Genomic DNA, 26,459 nt, shown 5'->3' on the forward strand with positions numbered 1-26,459 from the left:
CACACACACGGAAAAAAAAAAAAAGGGATAGCAATGCTATTTCAGGCTGAAGGAAATGAAGGAAGTGGAGGCACATGTGTAACAATACAGGGCACTAGAAAAGGGGATAGTATTTTCCAATTTCTCCTGGTTCTCCCTGTCCCAGAAATATGTTCAATGACAAAATTGTTCAAGAGAAATGTGTCAAGTGCCTTTATGTGCCAGGCACATTCTAGGGACACAATAAGAATAACACAGACATGGAGTTGCTCTAAGAGAGTTTACTACTCAAGTGCAGACACAGACAAAAATGTAAACCAACAAGCAAAAAACAAAGTAAGGGTTGGGGTTGTGGCTCAGTGGCAGAGCGCTTGCCTAGCACTTATGAGGCACTGAGTTCAATCCTCAGCACCCAAATGTCAGTATGCCCTTTCCTTCTCCATATAAATAAAAATAAATAAATAAAATAAAATAAAATAAAACTACAACTAAAAAAAACTAAACTACAACTAAAAAAAAATTTAAAAAATAAAGTAACTACAGATGGTGATTATAGTTATAGAGGATGCAATTAGGATTATGACACAGGATAACGTAATTTACGTTATTAAAGTAATAACATAATTAATTTTGTTAGTTGTAGATGAATAGAATACCTTTATTTTATTTATTTTTGTGTGGTGCTGACGATCAAATACTGTGCCTCACACATGCTAGGTGAGTACCCTACCATTGAGCCACAACCCCAACCCCTAGACAAGTATTTCTAAAGAGGTGACTCAAACTGATTTCCTTTGGTGACAGAGTCAGACATGGAAAGAACTGTGGACAGAGAATCCAGGGATAGGAAATAGCAAGTGTGAACACCCAGAGATGGCAGAGATCTGGACATTTGAGGTTGTGGGAGAAGGTCAGTGGACCTAAAGTTGGTAGAGGGAGGACAGAGATGGAGCATGGCGAAGGTGGGGTAAGCAAATGTTCCCAATTGAATTTGTACACAGACAACTACTCTGGGCAGAAAAAGGCAACTGGACTTCTGTTGGAAGAAGGAACCAGGCCTATGGGAGGATGTACTGTAAGCAGATAGAATGGGGAGTCACCACGCCCTGGGAGCAGGGGAGCCACATGCCCAGACCCTTACCGGATAAGCCCATCCTCAGCAGCACTCCAGAACGTGTTGGGCCACATGGGTGCTGTGGCGATGCGCTTCACCCGGTTTGTGTGATCTCCAAACATGTGGATAGTCTCCTTTACTGTCAGGTCATGGACATGCACCTTGGAGTCAGCTGCTCCTGTGATCAAGATGCGGTCCCCAGCATGAGGCAGGAACTGCTCAGGAGAGATTGAAGAAGAGATTGGCAGGTGGTAGTGATAGAGCCGGCCACTAAAGGAGATGAGCCAGGATGTCAGTATGCCCTTTCCTTCTCCGTATAAGACAAGAAAATGATCTCATCCAAGACAATTCACATATAAGTGCACGTGTGTGTGTGCGCACACACACACACATTTTAGATATCAGTTAGCAATCAATAGGCGTAAAGGTCAAAATCAAGATACACACTTTAATTTTGCCAGAGTGGTTATGACCTATGCCAAATTTAACTACTTGAGGAATGCTTTTCCTTTGACTTTTCCCCAAGTAACAGTAAATAATAATAAAAATTTTTTTTTTCTAAAAATTTACCATGTACTAGGCAGCAATTTTATCTTACTGATGTTTAAAAGAGCTCATTCAAATAGGATTTGGGGGTTGGGATGTATCTCAGTTGTAGAGCACATACTTAGCATATGTGAGGTTCTGGTTTCAACCCCAGTACCTAGTAAATAAGTTTAAAAATTGAGTTTCAGTACCTAACATGTAGCAAGACCAAATCCACATACCATACTGCCTTATTCATTGATTGATTAATAATGATGATGCATGCTAAGCATGGTGCTCTACCATTGAGCTACACCCCCCAGCCCACGACTATTTAATAACCTAGAAATTAAGTAATAAATTAGTCCTAAAGAGAAAATAACTTTCAGGGAATTTTAAGGTAGCAGGTGTTTTAAATTGGTTCAACTGTTTCTGGAGAATAATCTGGCAATAGGTAACAAAGATAAAAAGCTATTCTTACCTTTTGACCCCAAACTTTCACTTCTAAGAAGTAATCCAAGAAGAAAAAGGGACATGTGCGGAAATGCTCAGAGCATCACTCCTTATAGTAACAAACGGTGAAAATGGTTCAAATGTAAGACCTTGGGAAAGGGCTGACTACCAAGAAATCCATCTCTATGTAGCTAAGAATGAGACTTCTGGGGTTGGGGTGTAGTGCAGTAGAATAGTGCTTGCCTAGCATACATGAGGCCATAAGGTTTGTTTTTTTTTTTTTGGTATAAGGGATTGAACTCAGAGGCATTCAACCACTGAGCCACATCCCCAGCCCTACTGACTCACTGAGTTGTTTAGTACCTTGCCGTTGTTGAGGCTGGCTTTGAACTCACAATTCCCCTGTCTCAGCCTCTGGAGATTACAGGCATGGGATTACAGGTGTGGGCCACACCCAGTGTGAGACCATAAGTTTGATCCCCAGCATCCAAACAAACAATCAAAAAAACAAAATGAGAGTCCCACTATCATGATGAAGCCGAGAATACCATACTCTAGATGACATCTGGCAAGATCATAAGAGTTACAAATACTGCTTCAAATAAGGGGAATAAAAGCAGGCAGTTCTATTACCTAACTTTGGGTTACTTAGAGTCATCTAACTTCTTTTGAGTTCAAAAGACTAATTTTTTTTTTGTGGTACTGGGTGGTACTGGGAATTCAACTCAGGGCCTTGTGCATGTGAGGCAAGCACTCTATACCAGCTTGTAAGCCCAGCCCTGAATTTTTTTTTTTTTTTTTTTCAGTACTGGGGATTGAATCCAAGGCCTCAAACATGCTAGGCAAGTGCTCTGCTATTGAGCTGCATCTCAGACCTTTTTTAAATTTTTAAATTTTGAAACAGGGTTTCATTAAGTTGCTCAGGCTGTCGGGACTTTGTGATCCTCTAACTTCCCAAGTAGCTGGGATTACAGACATGTCCACCATACCCAACTTTTAGTTTTTTGTTTTTGAACTGAAAAGTTCTTCCCAACCCACACTAAGGCCGAGTGGTGGTACTGTGTGAGGGGCATCACTCTGCATTTAAATAGCTGCAATTCCCTTTGGCTTTAAACGTTTATGGAAGAGCAACATCCATTTTTTCCATATATTCTTCTCCACTGGCACATTAGACTGGGATAGATGAAACAGACAGAATTCAATCATCTTTAGGGACAATCAGTAGTTTTTAATCCTGTCTAGAAATAGCATATACTCCACACACAACAGAAATAAACAGGAAAGCCATGGCCATGGTCATGGGCCTAGGCCTGCAACTACACATCATACACCATAGTTGCCACTAGGGGGAGGGCATTGTTGAAATACTGTAAATACACCTAGTATTTTGACTACCTGAAGACAGAATCCTTTTCTACACTTTCTTTCTTTTTAAACAGAAGAGGAGGCTGATGGGCTATGTGTAAGTGAGTTGTCCAAGGTCTTACCACGAGGGTATATTAATAACTCGACATTTTATGCTCCATGATGCAAAACTGGTGGCTCAGGTCCCCATCCCCAAGTCTGAATATACAGACTAAAACTTTGCAGGGGCAGAAAGCAATCTCTGTTGGTCATCTAAGAGATGAACTGTCATTGTTATGTCTCTAAAAATCACAGAAATATGGAACTGGACTCTGGAACAGGAGATGAGGATCAGAGCTTGGGAAAGAGGCAAAGTTTAAGATATATTTTGAGCTTTTAAATCTGTTATGGTTCAGTTATTTGGGAAATAGGTAGGTGTTGAATTCTTTGATTTACTTTCTCTTTGGGTATCTGCTCATTCTTTTTTTTGTAGGTGTGTGTGTTGGGGACTGAACCCAGGGCCTTGAGCTGGTTAGGCAATTGCTCTGCCACTGAACTACATTCCCAGGCTTTTTAAAAATTTTACTTTGGGAGAGGGTTTCACTAAGTTGCCCAAGTTGGCTGTAAATGTGCAATCCTTCTGAATCAGCCTCCCAAGTGGCCAGGATTGTAGACACACCCAGCCTCTTTAAAAAAAAAAAAAAATCAATTATTTAATTGAACTGTACTATCAATTATAAATTCCTCTTTTAAAAAAATTGTTCAAGCTCAGAATCATCCCCCCCACCCTCAACGCTCACATAATTATAAGTCCATCTCGAGTTGGCTTCTTGGCTCTAAAAGACAAAGAAGGGCATGGAAAAGGGATGAAGCTTCAGGCATCACTATCAAAGGCTCAGACCATGGGGAGGGTCCGTGACCCCAGAGGGTACATGAGACATACACATGCCAACATGACCATGCCCACAGCCCAGTCACACCATCACTTGCTCTTTGGCTCGTCCTGCTCACCTTGACAGAGAAGATATTTGCAGTGTGTCCTGTATGCATGGAGAGCAGCTTCTTGTGGTGTAGCGGGTCCCACACAATCGTGTGCTGGTCATCGGAACCAGAGGCCAGCAAGCTGCAAGCAGAATGATGGGCTTTGACTTCTTCTCAAGTTCCCAGGCTCCCCGTCCCCACATTCCCAGTTGATAGAAGTTGGGACCCAAAGAACTAGAAGTTTCCCATTATCCTTGAATACACTGACTAGTAAAAAAAAACAACAACAAAAAAACAACAACCAGGGTTTGGATCGTCACCCACCCTTCCATCTAACTGGGATTGATAGTTTAACTGTATTAAAAGTTATGGCCTAAACATAAGAAGAGAGAAGCTTTTTTTTACTTAGATTCACTCAAAAGAAGGAAGCCCCTTCTCTCAGCTTCTTCACGCCTCCTTCAGAACTCTCTAGCTCATACTTACTCTCCTTTCTCATTCCACTCCAGACAGTTGACACATCCTGAGTGACCCTGGGGAGGCAAATGGCAAGGGACAAAAAGAGAGCCAGTTAGAGATCCTCCTGGGGAGAAGTAGAACTAAGCAGAAAAACTTGCCTTTCTTTTTGTTTTGTTTCATTTTTTTTTTTTTTAAATACTGGGGATTGAACCAAGACCTCAGACATCCTAGGCAAGTGCTCTATCCCTGAGCTACGCCCCGAGCATAAACTGGTCTTCCCATCTTCAGTGTTTTCCACAGAATGATGGGCTTTGACTTCATGCTGAACACATTTTATCATCCTGAGGGAAGTTAGCTTGAGAGTGAATGTGGGTGGCCAGAATTGATTAAACTGCTTGGCATACTACAGTACATAAAGTACTTTCATATTTATAATCTCACTTGTCACTGGGCACCTCTGAGCTACGAAAGGCAGGTTTCACTGATCCCATTTTGTAGAAAAGTCAACGGAAGTTCAGATAGTAGTAAGTAGTAGAAGTGAGATCCAAAATATTTCTGCTTCTACAACTAGAAGGGTATGCCAATGGTCCCTCCAAGGGACAGCCCCTCAGCCAAGAAAATTTGCTCAGAGGAGCATCTGACACAAAGGCAGCCAAATAACTAGAAGAATAATCTTTCATTTGTTTACTTATATTTATCAAGTATGTACTACAAGCGAGGTACTATTTGGATACTAGACATGACAGTATACCAATCTCAGAACTTTTGAAGCCTGGTGCAGTAAAGTAAACTGGGCTAGAGTTTTTATCTTTGGGATTTGAATTGAGAAATGCAGAGAGATGCTGAAGTTGAAAGCATGCACAGGGAGAAATAATGGCAAGGTTAGGGTTATGAAGACAGAGTATCCATGAATAAGCAGAAGGTACAGAGAACAGACTAAGTCTCACATGGTGGGAGAGAAGTCACTAGGCATTCCTACATTTCTGTTTCTTCACCTTCCCTCTTTCCTAATAGCACCCTGATTTACATTTCGTAATTATCTCCCTGCCTCAAATCAGATATATATATTTCAGGAAGCACAAACTCATTGTTCTTGCCACAGTAATGGGTTCAGGGATTTAGGCCTAAACCAAATAGGACGTGGCAGACACTTGCCATAGGGATTGGCTCTGAAATGAACCTGTGACCCCTATCAGATGCAATGGGGAACAGGTACTGGGAAGGAGCCTCTGCAAATGGTGTTTTTTTTTTTTTCATTTTGGGGTGACAGTCTATGGAAAAGATGTCTTTCTTCCTTTGAATCCTAGGGATATAGACATGACACCTGGAACTATGCACACATTTTGCCATCATGAGGGAAGTTAGCTTGAGAGTGAAATAAATATGCAGGGGAAGCTTAGCCAAGGGATCCTAAAATATTGGAGTGAGACCAATAAGAGTAACCAAGCCTGGCACCAACCTACTCCTGCCCTTCCAGTAAATAAGTGAGTCAATCAGTTCATTCTTCTTTTTTTCTTTTTTATACCTTCATTTTATTTATTTATTTTTATGTGGTGCTTAGGATTGAACCCAGGGCCGCACACATGCAAGGCAAGCACTTTGCCACTGAGCCACAACCCCAGCCCCCTGGTTCATACTTCTTACAAGTGATTTGAGCTGGGCTGTCATTTGTGACCCAAAGCATCTTAACCAACTCATTCTTTAAGTCTCTGTTTATAGGTAGTTTCTTCCCCGTCTTTTAGAGGGAGAAAGTATGTTCCTAAGGGCTCCTAATGTCATACTGTGTTATGGCTCTGTGGTGATGTGGTTGTTTTCTTCCACCAGCCCTGAGAAAGCAAACTTTGTGGACTATGTTTACTGAATCCCCAAGGCCAGGCACAGTGCCTGGCATGTATCTGTTGCCTAACTAACCAAATGAGTCCAGTTAGTGGGCTAGTGGAAAAAATTGAGAGATATGGTCAAGTCTAATCTCCCAACTGCCTGGTCAAAAAAAAAAGCTTATTCCTTTGCCTTCTCCTTCCCTTGCTCTTTGTCCTATAAATACTCTCATCTGGGTTGAAACCCATTTCCTCACAGGTTCTTCACTTGTGCACATGACGGACACATCTCTGCTTAAACTTGCCAGATCACTTGCTGATCTGAGGCCTTTAGCCTTCCCATGACACTCTGGTCAAATCACTGGTCACTCTTTCTGGGTCAGAATTATTTCTGTCCTTAGCTCTTTCATTTACTCACCTGACTGTAAATTACTTGTGCCAGGGGTCACAGCTTTACCTTGAAATCTCACAGAGCACCAAGGGCCTTGAATGACTGCCACTTACTGAGGGTTTACAAAGAGCTATGTATAGTGCTAAACTATTCATGGCAAGCAGAATAATGGCCCCCTGCAGGTGTTCACATCCTAATTCTCTAAAACCTATGAATATGTAATTTTAGGTGGTAAAAGAGACTTTGTAGATGTGATTAAAGTTAAGGGCTTTTTAAAAATTTTTTTGGCAGGGGGGGCTATCTCAAAAAATGGCCACTGCAGATTTGGCTGAAAGTCCAGTGCATTATCTGCTGTGCCACAGAGGCAGTTATTAAGGGCCTTGAGACAGGAGAGGTTACAATGAATTACATAGGTGAGCCCAATCTAATCACACGAATCCTTGAAATCAGAGAAGCTTTCCTGGCTGCAGAGAACTAGAGAAAAAGAGGTGTGAAAGGGACTGTACCCACTGTTGCTGACTTTGAAGTTAGAGGAAGGGAGCCAGGAGCCAAGAAATGCAGGCATTCTCTAGAAGCTGGGAATAGCAAGAAAATGAATTATATTCTACAACCTGCAGAAAAAACAAAGCGCTGCCAACCCGTTGGTGGGATCTATATCAGACTTTTTATCTATAGAACTGTAAAATCATGAACTTGTATTGTTCCTAAGTTTGTATGGCAGCAACATGAAACTAACACCTACTCTACATCCATTACCTCATTTAAGAGACCATTCTCATTACTCATATCAGGAATAAGAAAAGCAATGCTCAGAGAGGTTAGGAAGCCTGCAGAAGGTAATACGACTAACAGACACATGGCAGATTTTAACTGAGGAGTTCAGGCCCTCAGGTAATGAGAAATGTATTAATGCTTCCAGAAGGATTATATTTGAGAACTGGGTATGGTAGCACACATCTGTAATCCCAGTGATTCAGGAGGCCAAGGCAGGAAGATTGCAAGTTCAAGGTGGCCTCAGCAACTTAGTGAAGCTCCAAGCAACTTAGTGAAACCCTGTCTCAAAATAAAAAAATTTCTGGTACCAAAAAAACCAAACCCAAACCAGACCAAACCAACAAACAAAAACACCAACTAAAAAACAGAATGACTATATTTGTCTTCAAATTAGTAGACCATCCAAAGTGCAGAAGATAGGGTCTATAGTAGACATATTAAATATGATACTTAGGATTCTTCTTTATATGCTTAAAAAGCTCACAGGCAGGTAAACTGGAATAAGTATAGGAAAAAATTTCAAACCATTACAAAAATACAAAGTAACTACAGTAAAAAATATTATTAAAGGCCTTTACAAATTAGAAGACACATTTTGGAACCTATTCTTCAAAGAACAAAGTGTTTAAGAGGAGTTATCTTGGGTTTGATAAATAGCTGACTTGGCCACAGGTATACAATCTATATTTGCAGTGAAGAATAGAAGAAAATGTGCTTAGGACATACCAGAGTTTAACAGTGAATGACAAAAATAAAGGGAGGGGCTGTGTACACAAAGCCCTGGGTTTATTTATTTTTATTTTTTGAAACTGGGGATTGAAGTCAGGGGCACTTAACCACTGAGCCATATCACCAGCCCTTCATATATTTTATTTAGAGACAGGGTCTTACTAATTTGCTTAGGGCCTTGCTAAGTTCCTAGGCTGACTTTGAACTTATGATCGTCTTGTCTCAGCCTCCCAAGCTGCTGGAATTACAGGTGGACCCAGCTAAAGCCCTGGGTTTAATCCCCCGCACCACAAAGAAAAAAGTGGGTGAGGGGTGACCAAAACAAAACAAAACAAAACTTTTTTTTTTTTAAATTTTTAAATTTTTGGTCCATACTGGGGATTGAACCCAGAGGTGCGCTACCACTGAGCTGCGTCTTCAGCCCTTTTTTTATTTTTTGAGACAGCCTCCCCTGCCAAAAAAAAAAAAATCTTACTGCTACCATTGCCTTATAGCCTTAGAGAAATGTTTGGCAATGTCTTATAAGCTAAGCTTATATCTACCCTGTGACTCAGCAAGTCCACTGCAGATATTTACTTGAGAGAAATGAAAACATCTGTCCATACAAAGACTAGTATGAGGATATTTGTAGATGCTTTATTTTTAAAAGCTCCAACCTGGAAATAACCCAACAACAACAGAACAATGGATACACAAACTATGGTATATCCATACAGTGAAATGCTACTCAGCAATAAAAAGCAATGAACATAGATAACATGTGACATGAGTAAAACAAAAACACAGCAAAAGAAGCCAGATATAAAAGACTACAGACTATAAAATTGCATTTACACAAAGTACAAGAATAGGCAAAACTAATCCATGGAGACAGAAGCCAGAAAGTAGTTGCTTTGAGATAGGAAGGTGATTGAAAAGGGGTACCAAGGGCTGGGATTGTGGCTCAGCGGTAGAGCACTTGCCTAGCAGGTGCGAGGCCCTGGGTTTGATCCTCAGCAATACATAAAAATAAATAAATAAAATAAAAATAAAATAAAGATATTGTGACAAAGACAATTTAAAAAAAGAAAAAAGAAAAAGGGCACAGGGAATGTTCTCAGGTGACAGAAGCATATTTTTTTTTTTTTTTTAATCTTGAGTGTGGTAGTCACACAATTGTCAAAATTCATCCAAATGCTTGAAATCAATGCATTTTATTTTAGGTAAATCATACCTCAATAATGAAAGAGAAAAAGAAAGATTTTAGCAGTAGCAGCTAAATATACTGCCTCACCACTTCCACTGTGCCCTTTATACATGCTTTACAACTACCTTATGAGGGAAATACTGCTACTATCCTCATGTTTCAGATAAAGAAAAAGTTTAATGAACCTGGCATATCTAGAATGTGAGCTCTTGTCTGACAAGGGATTCCAGAGCTTGGCTTTTAACCATAATGTCACATTGCCTATTTTTTATTTAGGACTTTCTCTCTTAAAACTTAAATGCTTGCTATATGCTAGCATTGTACTGGCTCAGGGAAACACGACTGAGTCAGACCAACATACCTCCTGTATCTCCATGGAGCTGATGATATTTTGTTTTCTCCCCCTCACGTCCCAACCTATAACATTAGCTTTCTCCTCCTATGCATCACTACCAATGGTTATAGAATGTCCATGTTAAAGATTAAACCATGGGGCTGGAATTGTAGACCAGCAGTAGAGCTCTTGCCTCATATGTGTGAGGCACTGGGTTCGAATTCTAACACCACATATAAAGAAGCAAATAAAATAAATGTCCATCAACAACTAAAAAATATTTTATAAAAAGATTAAACCATATCTATTCACCTCTCCCTTAGTGTTATACATTTACATTACTACTTCTAGAAGTCTTGAAATGGAGTGATTTACAATATATTTCAACTTGAATATATATAGCTAAAATTCCAAATATTCATAAGTATAGTGAGGCAAGGCAACAACAATAATTCACACTAGAAAGTTTTTTCTTATATTGAGCCTGCATCTTCTGTCTATCTCTGCAAGTTCTCTTTAGTTATTCAATTCCTGAACAGTATCTGAGAACTACTATGTACTAGGCATCTTATACATGCAAAGGCTACTGTGGTAAATAAGGCAGAAAACTCCAGTGGGGTGGGGAGAGGAAAAATAAACAGGAGTCAGAGAGCAGTGAGTGCTACGAAGAACATAAAACATGGTGGTCAGGACATGCTCTAGATGTACTGTAGTCAGGGACAGCCTCTCTGAGGAAGTGATACTTAAGAAATCTGAATGTTGATAAGGAGTGAGGTACAAAAAGATCTCAAGGCAAATAATTCCACATGTAAGGAAGAACAAACACAAAGGTAGAAAGAAGCTTGTTTTGCTATAGAAATAGAATGAAAACCAAAGTGGCCAGAGCATAGTGATGAAAGGGACAAGTAAGATGAACAAAATGGGCTCAGGGAAGTAAGTGGAAACCACAATTTAAAGGAGTGCTGTAGGCCATGACAATGAGCTTCAAGAGAACAAGAACTGTGTTGGACTTACTTGCTGCTATATTCATCTCTCCAATGTCTAGAATATTCCTGGCATACAGTGGGCACTTGATATGTGCCTGAATGTATGAGTGAATTAATGAATGGCATATCTAGAATGAATGGACCTCTGGTGCTTCAAAGCATGCGTTTACTCCATTATCTAAAGGAGGGATTGACAACGTTTTCTGTTAAAGGGCCAGATAGTAGATATTTTAGGCTTTGCACACCATATGGTCTCTGTCTGAACTACTCAATTCTACCATTGAATCACTAAAGCAGACAGACAATACATAAATGAATGAGTGTGGCTGTGTTCCAATAAAACTTTATTTATAAAAACAGGTGGCAGTAGACTTTAAATCTGTATGGAAATTCAAAGGACCAGAATAACCAAAACAACAATCTTGGAATTGGAAAAAAACAAAGTTGGAAGATTCATACTTCCCAACTTCATAACATGCTACAAAATAGTACTGGAATAAGGATAGACATTTAGATCAATGGAATACAGTTGGCTCCTAATAAAAAAAATTCCATACATTTGTGGTCATTTGATTTATGATAAGGGTTTAGGACAATTCAATGGGAGGATAGTCTTTGTATATATGTGTGTGTGGGCAGGGGGATAGCACTAGGGATTGAACCCAAGGAAGTTCTACCACTGAACTTTTTTATTTTTTGCTTTTTATTTTGAGACAGGGTTTATGCTACATAGTAGTCAAGGCTTGCCTAAAACTTGCAAACCTCCTGCCTTGGCCTCCCAGGTAGCTGGGATTATAGACATATACCACCACACCCAGCATAGCAATGTTTCTTAGATGCAACACCAAAAACAGGAGTGACAAAGAAAAAATTAAATTGATTTTATTTAAGGTAAAACTTTTGTGCATTAAAGGCACTATCAAGAAAGGATCACAAGTTCAAGGCCATCCTAGGAAAACTAGTGAGACCCAATCTCCAAATAAAAAAATTTTTTTGAAAAATAAAAAAGAAAGAAGGAAAGAAAACAACACAAAGAAAAAAATTTTCAAATCACATAAATAAAACTCTTATGACTCATCAACAAAAAGACAAATAATCCAAATGGACCAAGGATGTGAATACATTTACCCAAAGAAAATAAACCAATATGGCCAATAAGCACATGAAAAGAAGTGTCAACATCACTGGCCATCAAGGAAATGAAAATCAAAACAATTAGATACTACTTTATTCCTCTTAGGATAGCTATAGTCAAAAAGATGGATAATAAGAAGTGTTGATGGTGGATACATGGCACATGCCTGTAATTCCAGTGACTTGGGAGGCTCAGGCAGGAACACTGCAAATTCAAGGCTAGCCTCAGCAACTTAGTGAGACCCTAAGCAACTTAGCAAGACTCTGTCTCAAAAAATAAAATGGGCTGGGGATATAGCTCAGTGGTAAAGCACCCCTGGTTCAATCTCTAGTATAAAAAAAAAAAAGTATTGGTGAGGATGTTGAAAAATTGGAACTGTCATATATGTCTGCTACTTTAGGAAACAGTTTAGCAGCTGGGTATGGAAGCTTACATCTACAATCCCAACAATTTGGGAGATTGAGGCAGGATTGCAAGTTCAAGGCTAGCCCAGACAACTCAATGAGACCCTGTCTTAAGACAAGAAAATAAAAAAGCAATGTAATTTGGTGGTAGAATGCCCTAGTTCAATCCCTAGTACTGAGGGAAAAAAAAAAAAAGGTTGGCAATTCCTCAAAAAGTTAAATATTTAGTTACCATATAATTCAGTAGTTCTATCCTTAGGTACATACTGAAAATATACATTTACACAAAAACTTGCACATGAGGTTTTATAGCAGCATTATTCATAATAACCAAAAAGTTAAAACAATCTAAATATCTGTAAACTAATGAATGCTCAAACTATGGTAAATGTAACAATGCAATGTTATTTAGCCATAAAAAGGAACAAAGTATTGATTCATATTACAACATAGATAAGCCTCTAAAACATTATGCTAAATGTAAAAAGTCTGACACAAAAAAGCCACATACTGTCTGATTCTATTTATATGAAATGTCAAGAATAGGAAAATCTATTGTGATAGAAAAGAGATTAGTGGTTTCTGGGATGCCACTGGGGATGGGACAAGGGGAATGAGTGACTGCTAATATGGGTAAGAGGTTCATTTTGGGGATGATGAAAATGTTCTGGAGTTAGCAACCACTCATGATTGCACAAGTTGGTGAATATACTTAAAAAACACTGAATTGTACACTTAAATAAATATAAGAAAAAATGGAAATAAAGAGCAATAAGACCAGATTGTAGAGGTGAAAAAATATATATATATAGTTGGATCCCTATACTGCTAGATCCCATATCTATAGATTCAACCAGTCATAGATCAAAAACAGAGCTATGATGTCTACACCTGTAATCAACATGAAGACTTTTATTCTTGAAACAACAATTATTTACATAACATTTACATTTTATTAGGAATTTTGAGTAATCTAGAGATTATTTAAAGTATTTGTGAGTTCATGCAAGAGTTATATGCAAATACCATACCATTTTATATAAGACTTGAGTATCTCAAGATTTGGTATAATAAATGTAACTTTTTTAAGAATAATACTAAGAAAGCTAATAAGGCAAAAGAATAAATCCACAAGCAAAGAACTGTTTATTGAGCCCTTTTAAAAATAAGACACAGTGATGAGGTGGGAAGAATATGAACTCTGGAGTAATAGGCCTGACATAAATCCCATTAATCTTATTTCCACACTCATATGACCTCAGAAATGTTCAGTTTTATTCTCATTTGTAAAATGAATTTTCTCTCCTCTCTTCTCTACCATGTCAAGAAATCCCACAGATGAATTAAATAGGAGGAATCAAAGTGTGATCACAATCTCCAATGTGAAAAAGGAAAATTCTGGTGATATAACCAAAAATGAAAGCAAGTGCCCTCCCACCCACCCACCTGTTTTTCTGAGATTGCAGAAAAGTCCAGATATTTGGTTTCTGTCCATCTAGGGCAATAAAAATCACTGAGTCAAGATGAGCAACACATAACTAAAAGGGGCTTGGTGAATTTTCAGCAAATGTCCAAGGAAAAAGGAAGAGTGATATAGTTTTATATAATAGAATATTTTAGAATTAATACTAATTAACATTAAGTTCTCTAATCTCAAGTTCCTTCTGGCTATCTTATTTGGTTGCTGCTACAACAGTCCTTTGTATTTTCTCAATGAACCTTTTTAACTTACTATTTTGAAACAATTTCAAATGTATTAAAAATTTCAAGAATAGTACAAGAATATCCATACATTCTTTCCATCTAATTTATTAACACTGCCACATTTTATTTCTCTCTTTTCTCTCTGCTTTGTCTCTATACCCACCCCACTACACTCACATGTGACAGCACTTTCTTCCTGACTGGATAATAATTTGCAGACTGCAAGACTCTTTCCACTAATCTACTACTGTGTATTTTCTAAGAACATTTTTGTTCTTTTATTTATCCAGGGATATTTATAAAAACAAGAAATTTATCATTAATACAATATCAATACCTAATTACAAATCTGAATTCCAAATTCAGATTTTGACAACTGTCCCAATAATATCCTCTTTATTTTCATGACCCAGGGGCCAACTCAGGATCACACACTACATTTAGCTGTCACTTACTCTTCGGTCTTTTACCTTGGAAAGCTCCTCAGCCTTTCTTTGTTAATGACATTGACATTTTTGAAGAATAAATCAGTTCTTCTGATTAGTTTGGATTTGTCTCACTATTTCCTCATTAGATTTAGCTAATGTATTTTGTCAGAAATACTACCTCAATGATTTTGTGTCCTCATTGCTTAATATCAGGTGGCATATATTACCTATTTGTACTGGTTAAAGTGGTACCCACCAGGTTTCTCCACCATAATGTCACGATTTTTCCCTTTGTTATCTGTGAGGAAATACTTTATATTGTGCAAATATTTTGTCCTTCATCAAATTTTCACACAATGGTTTCAGTCACCCATTGATTATTCCTGCCTCAATCATTTATTAGTATGGTAGTCATAAAAATGATGATTTTCTACTTCTATCATTTCTTTATTTAATGGTTGGCATTCTAGTAGAATGAATTGCACCTCCACTGGTGTAAACTCAGATTTTTAAAAATATATTTTTTAGTTGTAGATGGACACAATACCTTTATTTTATTTATTTATATATGATGCCGAGGATCAAACCCAGTGTCTCACATGTGCTAGGCAAGAGCTCTACCATTGAACTACAACTCCAGCCCCCAAACTCAATATTGTTTTTACTTGATGGGTTTTAATTTACCACTGTCATGATTCATTCCATATACTAAAATTGTTCCAGATCTGGCCAACAATATGGCCTGCAAGCTGGTTCCTACGTCTTTACAATATATTCCTATCATTTTTAATATACTTCTTTACTTTTCAGCACAATATGTTATAGATTCACCTTATACTTTCTCTGTCCCAGCCAATTATTTCTCCAAGGACTCCTGATTCCTTGCAGTATGGAATGGTATTTTAAAAATAGTAACTATTTATTTGCTTGTTTATTTATGAGATACTGGGGATTGAACCCAGGATTGCTTTACCACTGAGTTACATCCCTATCCCTTTTTATTTTATTTTGTCTTGCTAAATTGCTGAGGCTGGTCTCAAACTTGTGATCCTCTTTCTTCATCCTCCTGAGTTGCTAGGATTATAGGCATGTGCCACACACCTAGCTTATTAAACAGTAGTTATTGAGGTGTAATGCTTCTGGACCCTTTTAATGGACAAAAGCTAGATAAACACATACACACACACACACACACATTTTACATACATATTTTAAAAATCATGAGTTCATAATATCAATACAATATTTTAGAGTTCTTTGCTTTTCCCTATTTGAAGATTCCTTTTGCCACAGTGATAATTTTGGCATTGATATGTTTATTCATTCAATTCTACAACACACATATAAAATATTACAGAATTGCTATAGCAATACTATCCCCAATAACAAATCTACAAAGTATAATTCAAGATTTCTTTGAAGTTCAAGTTGAGCATGGTGGCACACACCTGTAATCTCAGAGACTCAGAGACTAAGGAGGATTGCAAGTTTGAGGCCAGCCTCAGCAACTTAGCAAGACCCCGTCTCAAAAAAAAAAAAAAAAAAAAAATATATATATATATATATATATATATATATATATGGCTAGTGATGCAGCTCAGTGTTAGAGCTGCCCCTGAGTTCAGTCCCTGTTTAACCAAAAAAAAAAAAAAAAAGAAAAGATTCATTTGAAGTTCACTGTAATCTCAGTGACTTGGGAGGCTGAGGCAGGTTGATTTCAAGTTCAAGGCCAACTTTAGCAATTTAAAAAGACCTTCAGGAACTTAGTGAGACCCTGTCTCAAAAATAAAAAATAAAAGAAAAAGATTGGGTATGTAACTCAGTGGTAAAGTACTTCTGGGTTTACTCCCAATACCAAAAAAAAAAAAATACTTGATTTAGTTGGCATCCATCTTCTAATCTTTCTTGATTCAATCTTACTTTTTGAGTATGTAAAATCTCAACATGGCTTGTAAAGTGAAAATTATAAAAAAGTCCAGAGAAGGGTTACTTTCCTTTTTTCCATCCCTCCACCATTGCCACCTCTGCTTCTCGAGGTGACCAATTTCATTAGTTTCTGCTTAATCCTTCCTGCACTTCTGTCTGCCAAAAAATATGCAGAAACATAGATTAATTATTGTTCTTCCTTGTTACAGAAAAATTGGCAAAAATTACATTAAGTGGCCCTCACACATATGAAATGTACAGTCAACTCATTCATAAGAGAAATGTAACTTACTCTGAGATATCATTTTTCTTATACTGACATACTATTTTTTCACCTGTCAGGATGTTAAAAAAAAAAAAAAAGTCAAGGGGACTAGGGGTATAGCTCAGTTGGCAGAGTGCCTGCCTAGTATGCACAAGGTCTTGTGTTCAATCCCAAGTACCACAAAAAAAAAAAAAAAAAAAAAAAAAAAAAAAAAAAAAGTTAAAAGCTTAACCACAAAGTCCATTGGTAAGCTGTAGAAAAAAAGACACTCTCATGTATTTCTGGCAAAAAGGTAAACTGTGCAACTCAGATGGTGGGAAATTTGGCAATATCTAACAAAACTACACATACATTTGCCCTCTGACCAGCACTCCACTTCTAGGGTTTTTTGTTTTGTTTTTTTTTTTCACCTAAAGTTACATCTCCAGCAATACTAAAATACAAATATTCAAGGTTATTCACTATGGTATTGACGTAATTATAAACTATTAGAAACAACTCTAAGTGCTCATAGTTGGACAATCCATGGAATAAATACTGCTACACAAGAGTGTACCACACATATAAAAAATAAGGAAGAACTCTATGAACTCATAGGTTTGATTTCTAAGATATATTGATAGGTAGAAAAAGCCAAGAACAAGAGAATATCTTTATATCTATATACATCATGCTTTGGTGATTCTTCATCTTAAAAGCCCAGTCAAATAAGCTGTCTCCTCTCCTTCCCTACCCAGTTAAGAGTCCACGATTCAAAGCCCAGCATGGTGGCGTGCCCACAGTCTCAGCCACCAGAGAAGGTGAGGCAGGATGATTATATAAGCTCAGGATTTTTTTTTTTTTTTTGTGCTGGGGATTGAACCCAGGGCCTTGTTGTACATAGGAAAGCACTCTACCAATTGAGGAATATCCCTAGCCCCTGACCTCAGGATTTTGAGACCAGCCTAACAACATAGCAGGACATCTCCTCTCAAAAAAAAAAAAAAAAAAATCCATTAACTCATTACCACAATATTCTCTCGCAATATATATTTAACAAACCCCCACTTTAGATTACTTTATATATCTTCAATTTTCACTTTCTCTACCAATTCTTTCCTCTAGAAATTAAACATGCTCAAATCTCTTTTAACCTAAAAAATTCCTTCCTTGATACCAAATCTGGTTCTAACTATGGCTTTCCATTTCTTTTCCCCTTTATAGCTGGGCTGAAATAGTAACTATATTTGGTACTTTCATCCTTTCACTTCTCAATAATTCTTCTATTTATCAACACCATACTCCAGAGACATGGCTTTTGCCAAAGTTACTATTATGGCTTCCTTTCCCAAAATCAATGGATACTTCTTGATCTTTATTTTACTTGACCTTTGGCAATATTTGATGGTGTTGACCATTTTCTCCTCAATGAAACTTTCTTCTGTGTTCTGCAACATCATGCTCTCTGTTCTCCTTCCTACCCCTTTGGTTGTTTTTTTGTTTGTTTATTTATTTTGGTTTTTGGTGGTACTGAGGACTAAACACAGAGCTTTGTGCATGCCAGGGAAGCATCTATCAACCTCCAGTCCTTATAGTTGTTCTTTTTTTAAAATTAATTATTTTATTTATTTTTGCATTATAATTCTTAATATACCTTTATATCACAATTTATCATCTCTGTATATAAGGTATGTTGACACCAAATGCACATCTTCATACATGTATTTTGTATAATGATGAGGGTCTCCTTCCACCATCCATGCTATTCCCCTTCTCCCTCCCTTTCCCTCCCACTCCTATTCCCTATCTAGAGATAATCTTCCTCCCTTGCTCTCCCTCCCAACCCCATTTTGAGTCACTGCCTTATATCAAAGAAGACATTCGGCATTTGTTTTTTTGGGATTGGCTAACTTCACTTAGCATAATCTTCTCTAATGCCATCCATTTCCCTGCAAATACCATGATCTTATACTTTTTATTGCTGAGTAATATTCCATTGTATATAAATGCCACATTTTTTTTATCCATTCATCCACTGAAGGACATCTAGGTTGGCTCCACAGTTTAGCTATTGTAAATTGTGCTGCTATAAACATTGATGTGGCTGTGTCCACGAAAAAATGCTCATCATCTTTAGCAATCAGAGAAATGCAAATTAAAAATACTCTAAGACCATCTCACTCCAGTAAGAGTGGCAGCCATTAAGAAGACAAACAACAAGTGCTGGCAAGGATGCGGGGGAAAAGGTACACTCATACACTGCTGGTGGGACTGCAAATTGGTGCAGCCAATTTGGAAAGTGTATGGAGATTCCTTATAGTTGTTCTTAACGTTTTACATACTCCTCATCATTCACCTGGCCCTTAAATGTTGGTCTTCAGCCAGGCATAGTGGCGCATGCCTGTAATCCCAGCAGCTCGGGAGGCTGAGGCAGGAGGATCCAGAGTTCAAAGCCAGCCTCAGCAATGGTGAGGCACTAAGCAACTCAGTGAAACCCTGTCTCTAAATAAAATACAAAGAAGGGTTGGGGATGTGGATGTGGCGGGTACTGGGTTCAATCTCCAGTACCCGCCCCCTCAAAAAAAGTCGATTTTCATAGATTCATCTAGACATCCTTCTTACTATACACATTCCCCAAGTGCAATCACAACTCACATTCATGGCTCCAATTTATATGTTGCTCACTACTCCCAAATAACATCTTTAGACTATACCTCTATTCCGAGCTCAAATCCAAATAGTTCAACTACCTACCTGACTAGATACTGCTAAATGGACACAGAACATCATTACCAAACAGGTCATCTTTCCCTCAAATCTATTCATGTACCAATGTTCCCGAACTCAGCAAATGATCCTACTTTCTACCCTGCCACTCAAGCCAGACCTTCATTTGTTACTCTTCTCTTCCTATTTTTCCATATCCAATCACCAAAAATTCTGATGATTCTATCTTTTAAACATTTCAAATCGACTGACTTTTCTCCATCTAAACAAACTACCACTATCTTAGTTCAGATAGCCTATAACCTCTTCCTGAGTCACTGTCACACTTCATAATTAGTTTGGCTGTCTCCAGTTTAAACTTCTTCAATCTATTCTTCATTTTGAAGCCAAGATTATTTTTATTTTTTAATTACAGACATTAAGTTTCTTAGGGCATTGCTAAATTGCTGAGGCTAGCCTAGAACTCGCAGTCGACCTGTATCTGTATCCTGATTTACTGAGATTACAGGCGTGCACCACCAAACCTGATCCTGACAAGATTAATTTTTTTAAAGCACATTCTGATCTTGTTGTTTCTATGCTATAAGCCATTCAATGGCTCTCTACTCTCCTCAGACTTCAACATAGCCTATAGTATCCTTCATGATAAACAATCCATTCACACTCACTTTATCAGCCTCATCTGTCATTCCTCTTCTATTTGTATTCTTTGACTGTTTGTTCTCTTGAACTGAGTACCTTCTGCTCTCTCTTGTATCACATGCTGTTCTGGAACATTCTTTCTCCCCCTACCACCCCACCCATCTGGTTAGTTACTCCCATTGACATCTTTCAGGTGTCAATCTAAACCACATTTTTCTGAGTGTGAAAGTTGTATTAAGTTCTCCCTGGTTCATCATTTTGCACTTGTTTGAATAATGTCACAATAATATTGATCATATTGGGATTGGGTAGAAAACAATGTCTCTTGAGTATTATGTCTGATATAAGAGTGAAGAAGTATAACAGGAGTTTAAATTGGTACAAACTTGCCAGGCATGGGGGCTCACACCAGTAATCCCAACAACTCAGGAGGCTGAGGATTGCAGGATTGAGGCCCAGTCTGGGAAACTGAGACCTTGTCTCAATTTAAAAAAAAAAAAAGACTGGGGATGTAGCTTAGATAGTGTTAAAACATCCGTGGGTTCAATACCCAGTACCTAAATAAATAGGTTAAAAAACTCCATGGAAGGCAATAACTCTGTACATACAAAAGATTAGAATTAATCTACATGTCTATATTAGGGACAATGTAAACATGGTGTGTTCATGTAACACAACACTCTGAACTCATAAAAGATTAAAAATATCTTTATATATTGATATGGTAAAATTATGAAAGTCTGGGCTGGGGTTGTGACTCAGTGGTAGAGTACTCACCCAGCATGTGAGAGGCACTGGGTTTGATCCTCAGTACCACATAAACAAACAAACAAACAAACAAATAAATAAATAAAATGAAGGTATTGTGTCTATCTACAACTAAAAAAACCCAAAAGAGTGGCACTGTTTTACATTTTTGCAAACCTCTTTTAATTTCTAGCATAATGGCAGATTAATAGGTTCTTATCTGCTTTTTTTTTTGTACTGAGGATTGAACCAGGTGCTCAACCACTGAGCCACATCCCCAGCCCATTTTTTACATTTTATTTAGAGACAGGGTCTCAGTTGCTAAGTGCCTCGCCAAACTGCGACACTGGCTTCGAACTTGCGATTCTCCTGGCTCAGCCTCCCAACTGCGCCCAGCTCTCATCTGCTTTTGCACTGTTTGTTGCAATGTTATTTTAGTTTGAAGAAATATGAAAACAATCCAGGCTCACAAAGATAAGTAGTTGGAAAAAGGAGAAGTATTTCAATAGCCTTTTCAGATAACTGTGTATATCCTTCTTTGATATAATACCAAAATTTGACAAATAATAATTTCTCTTTGTGGGGAGATTACTGGGGATTGGACTCAGGGGCACTTGACCACTGAGCCACATTCCCAGCTCTCTTTTGTATTTTATTTAGAGACTACTGAGTTGCTTAGGGCCTTGATAAATTGCTGAGGCTGGCTTTGAACTTGTGATCTTCCTCCCTCTGCCTCCTGAGCTGCTGGGATTATAGGCAGGCACCACTGCACCCAGCCAAGTAATAGTTTCTTAAAGGTTACTTAGAATGTAGAATCTGAAACCACATAAATGAATGATCGATCTCCTGCTACATAAAAATGAATTGGTGTGGGGCTGAAGATGTAGCTTCATGGTAGAACATATCCTGCATATCCTTAGCATGAATGAGGCTGTGGGTTCCATCTCCAGCACCAGAAAACCCAAATACCAAAAAACACATTGGTGGATTCTGTACTGAATCTATAAATGGGTCTCTTATATATGAATGATTTTGTTTTATCATACATAGGTCAGTTTGAAAACAGTGACTCACTGAAATATGAAGATATTCAAATGTTAACACATTTTATTATACAACATTGCTAACTGGCTCTGTGGCACAATGAATTCTAGCCAGACCTACACTGCCCATACAACATTGCTAACATTTGTTAATATTACCATAGATCCCATCTAGAAAGTCATTCAAAGTGCCAAAAAGTTATCAACTTTAGGTGACAGATACAAGTGTTCCTATATTCTAATTTTCTCTTTTTGCTTAAAAACTCAAACTTTTTCCTTGGCAAAAAATACTGTCAGTTGTTTTCTTTAACGTGACAGTTCACTTTATTCATTTTTCAAGAAAATGTCTGCCAAATACTCACTTTTGAATAATCATGGTTTTTGTCTGCTAGCCATTTTTTTTTAAATATTTTTTTTTGTAGTTGTACACAATAACTTTATTTATTTATTTATTTATTTTTATGTGGTGCTGGTGCTGAGGATCAAACCCAGGGCTTTGCATGTGTGAGGCGAGCGCTCTATCACTGAGCCATAACCCCAACCCCTGCTAGCCATTCTTTTTGATGGTGTTCCATTAAAAATAATAATAATAATAATGCTTACTTGAACTTGCACCTCAAGTAACTGCACAAGTGTTTTCTTCAAGGCAACCATCATGTTTCAGAATACAGCACAAGGACTTTGTGAGTATTTCGCATCCATCATATAGAATGCTACAGATTGTATTTAAGGATTGAAATTTAATAACATTAATACCTTTTACTGCTTAACTTCTAGGGCATTTTAAGTAAAAATGGCTTTTCTGTTATCACTGCATGTGCATGAGAATGAATGATTACAAGACAGTTTGAGCTGGGCATGGTGGCAGTATCCCCCCGCCTCCCCCCAAAAAGACAGTTTTATATCTTGATTCTTGCTAAGGTAACAGTAGTTTAATTGCCACTCTTTTTTTGTGTGTGTGCTGAAATTGAACCCAGGGCCTCAAGTATGCTAAGCATGCGATCTATTGCTGAATTGCTAGTATAGACTACCTCTGTGACTCTCTAGATTTTTTTTTTTTTCTCTAGTCCATGTGTCTCTCCTAATCCTAGACTTCACTGGACCCTGTTACAATGACAGAAACGTCCTTGCTCCTATCAAAAGCCACGTCCTCTGCTTTTACTCTGAATCCTTCCCTACAGCCTTCCCTAGGACATTTCTGCTTCAGATATTCTGCCAATATTTTCCTCTCTCATCAACATAAACATGCTCTAATATTTCTTCCTGTTCTTACAAATCCTTCCTTTGATCCCGTAGACCTGTTTGGCTATTGACCGATTTCTCTGCTTCCTTTTGTTTAAAAAAAAAAAAGTTTCAGAGTTGTCTACACCTGCTCTTCTTGTTCCCTCACTTCCAATTCACTAACTAGCTCCTCCAATATAGCTTTTGTTCCCACCACTTCAAAAAAACTGCTCAGGTCCCCAGGTGTGGAGGTACACACCTGTAATCCATGCAATTTGGGAAGCTGAGGCAGGAGGACCCCAAGTTTAAAGTCAACCCAAGTAGCTAAGTGAAGCCCTAAACAACTTAGTGAGACCTTGTGACTAAATAAATAATTAAACAAACAAATAAATAGGACTGGGAATGTGGTTCAGTGGTAAAGCACCCCTGGATGCAATCCCTAGTAAAATAAATATAAAAAAATAAACTAGGGATAACTTGTACAAGGCTATAGAGCTAGTAAGTGGAAAAGACAGGATTTAAAACTAATTGTTTTCCTCTAATATCCAGTCTCTTAATAAGAATTCTGCTTCATAATACACAAAATGTTACCAATGTTAACATACAAAATGTTACTAATGTTTATCTCTATATGGTAGAATTAAAATGATTTGTTTTCTTCCCTATATTTTTCTATCTAGTCCATATTTTCTACTATGACATTTATTACTTCTATAATCAGCAAAACATTAAGGAAAAATTGTGATGATTACTTGATAACATGGAAAAAAAGATTGTATGTTAACTTTAAAAAGACACAAGTTTCAAAGTAAGGTATGATTAAAATTATGTAAAAATTTGCAAGAGATAAAAAGAGTTATTCAAAATACCAATAACAATTGTATTACTGAGATAGGATTAAGAATGTGATTCCCCAAGCTAGGGATGTATGCTTGCCTAGCAGGAGCAAGGTCCTGGATTCAATCCCTGACAAAGCAAAAATAATAATAATAATAATAAAAAAGGAAGTAACTTCCCCAACCTTTTCCATATTACTATTAATGCAATTATACTTTATATTTTATAACAGAAACAAATTTAAGCCTAAAAGGAAGCAAAAAACAATCACCTATAATCTCATTACCTAAAGATTACACTGCTAACATTAAACGAAATTCTACTTCCTTTTCTAAGATCAATACTGTCACTCATAAATACTAACCTAAGGAGCCAAAGAGAATTCTTACTCAACCTAGACATAACACTAAGTTGGGTAGGACACCTAAAAGTTGAATTCCAATAGAATCTTAAATAAGAAAATGCAATTAGCCTTACAGAATGCCTCTATGTCAGACAAAACGAAAAAGATACATTTTTAGACTAAAAGCCTGGCCCCTTTGTGGATTTGTTAGACCAATCCTGGACAAGGTGCTTGGCCTTTCTTAACCTGTTTTTAAAAATACCTACTTCCTATTTATATTCCCATAGAACTGCTTTGAAGTGAAAATAAAAAATGTATGTATGTGTGCATCTAACTAAGTATTATGTGTATATGTCTGAAAATACTTTGTAAATTCTGAATTCCTACATACAGGTAAGAATCATTACAGTCTACACTAACAGTAAAAAGAGTGATATGGAATTCAATAAGCTTAGAAAAGCACACAGCAAATAACAAGTTCAAAAAAAAATAATTTCTATGTGACTGTGTTGATCACTAAACTGGATTCAGATTTAGCTAATAAAAGGAGAGGTAATGTATTTGCTTTTAACAATATCAAGAGGAGTCTTGCATGCAGAAAAGAAGAGAAGGTCATGTGTTTCTAGGGTGTAAACTAAATCTCTTACCTGCAGCTCTGCTTCCAGGCCCAACCGCCGGATAAAGGGGTCAGTGACATGGTAGCGCCGTTCAAAGCTCAGGGCACCTCGCTCCTGGAAATAGAAACTCATGATTTCATTGATTCAATTCAACATAATTTAGTATTCACATAATTCCATATCCAGCCCCAGGCTGGGCACTAGAGGAAATATAAAAGATAAAGAATTGATGTATATGAGTTTGTACTACTCTTGGGCTGACAATAGAGTATAACAGAAGAGAATGTATAATAAAACACTAAATTCTGTCGAGTTTCTTTTAAATATTTTATTTTTTCAGTTGTAGTTGAACACAATCTTTATTTTATTTATTTATGTGGTGCTGATGATCAAACCCATGGCCTCGCACATACAAAGCGAGCACTCTACCACTGAGCACAACCTCAGCCCTGAGGTTTTTGTTTTTGTTTTTTTAAAAGAAAAAATGGAAACAACAAATATGGAATGTAATCATATTTAGGTTGGAGAGGGTAGGTATCATATTTAGGATATATATTGTAGAAGATACCTTAAGGAAAAAAGTAACCTACTGAGTTTGTACCTCTAAGTAATAGTCTATTCTTAGGGACACCCAGTCTAATGACATCTCCCAAATCCCCAAAAAGACAAAGTTAGGAGGATTCAGGGATTCAGGGGGAAATATACAAAACATAAAGGCTAAAACATGCACCAAGTACATGGCTCCTATACAGGCATGCACTCAGTCCTTCTAGATGATGACCATAGTTTAGGATGAATACTACTTTTTTAAAAACATATTCTAGTTTACATTTTTTAGCATTTAAAAAGCATTTTCAAAGCATTTCTCATTTCCTTTAATATTTCACGCTCAAAATCATCTTAGAGGCAAAAAGATATTATTTAACAATAGAAAACTGAGGCATAGTCTATGGTCATACCATCCATCCTAAATGTGTCTAATCTCATTTGATCTCAAAAGCTAAGCAGGGTCAGACCTGATTAGTACTTGGATGGGAAAAAAAACAAAGCACAGTGACTGTCATATAGATAGTTAATTAGGACAGTGATGAGATGAAACTTCTGACTGTAGTTTGGGGTTCTTACTATAGAAGTACATCATGCCTAGGCTGATTCTATTCCTTTAAACCTGGATGGCTCATACACTGCTGGTGGGACTGCAAATTGGTGCAATCACTCTGGAAAGCAGATGGAGACTCCTTAGAAAACTTAGAATGCAACCCCCACTTAACCAGTTATCCCACTCCTCAGTTTATACCCAAAAGACTTAAAGTCAGCATACTACAGTGATGCAGCCACATCAATGTTTATAGCAGCTCAATTCACAATAGCT

At 37.5% G+C, this 26,459-nt stretch overlaps 1 protein-coding gene across 4 annotated transcripts in view; it reads right to left on the reverse strand.

The window, feature by feature from the left end:
• The window catches only part of Wdtc1 (WD and tetratricopeptide repeats 1), a 176,328-nt gene that overhangs the window by 16,420 nt on the left and 133,449 nt on the right, over positions 1–26,459 (reverse strand). For all 4 annotated transcript variants that reach the window (XM_076860972.2, XM_077109963.1, XM_076860970.2 and 1 more), the window contains 4 exons: positions 25,118–25,201; positions 4,880–4,926; positions 4,427–4,538; positions 1,121–1,308 (listed from right to left, as the gene is read on the reverse strand). In XM_076860972.2, coding sequence (XP_076717087.1) covers positions 1,121–1,308; positions 4,427–4,465 — 227 coding nt within the window. In that variant the 5' untranslated portion in view covers positions 4,466–4,538; positions 4,880–4,926; positions 25,118–25,201. The remainder of the gene's footprint in view (positions 1–1,120; positions 1,309–4,426; positions 4,539–4,879; positions 4,927–25,117; positions 25,202–26,459) is intronic.

The sequence above is a fragment of the Callospermophilus lateralis genome, chromosome 7 (genome assembly GCF_048772815.1).
Source record: "Callospermophilus lateralis isolate mCalLat2 chromosome 7, mCalLat2.hap1, whole genome shotgun sequence".
NCBI lineage: Eukaryota > Metazoa > Chordata > Mammalia > Rodentia > Sciuridae > Callospermophilus > Callospermophilus lateralis.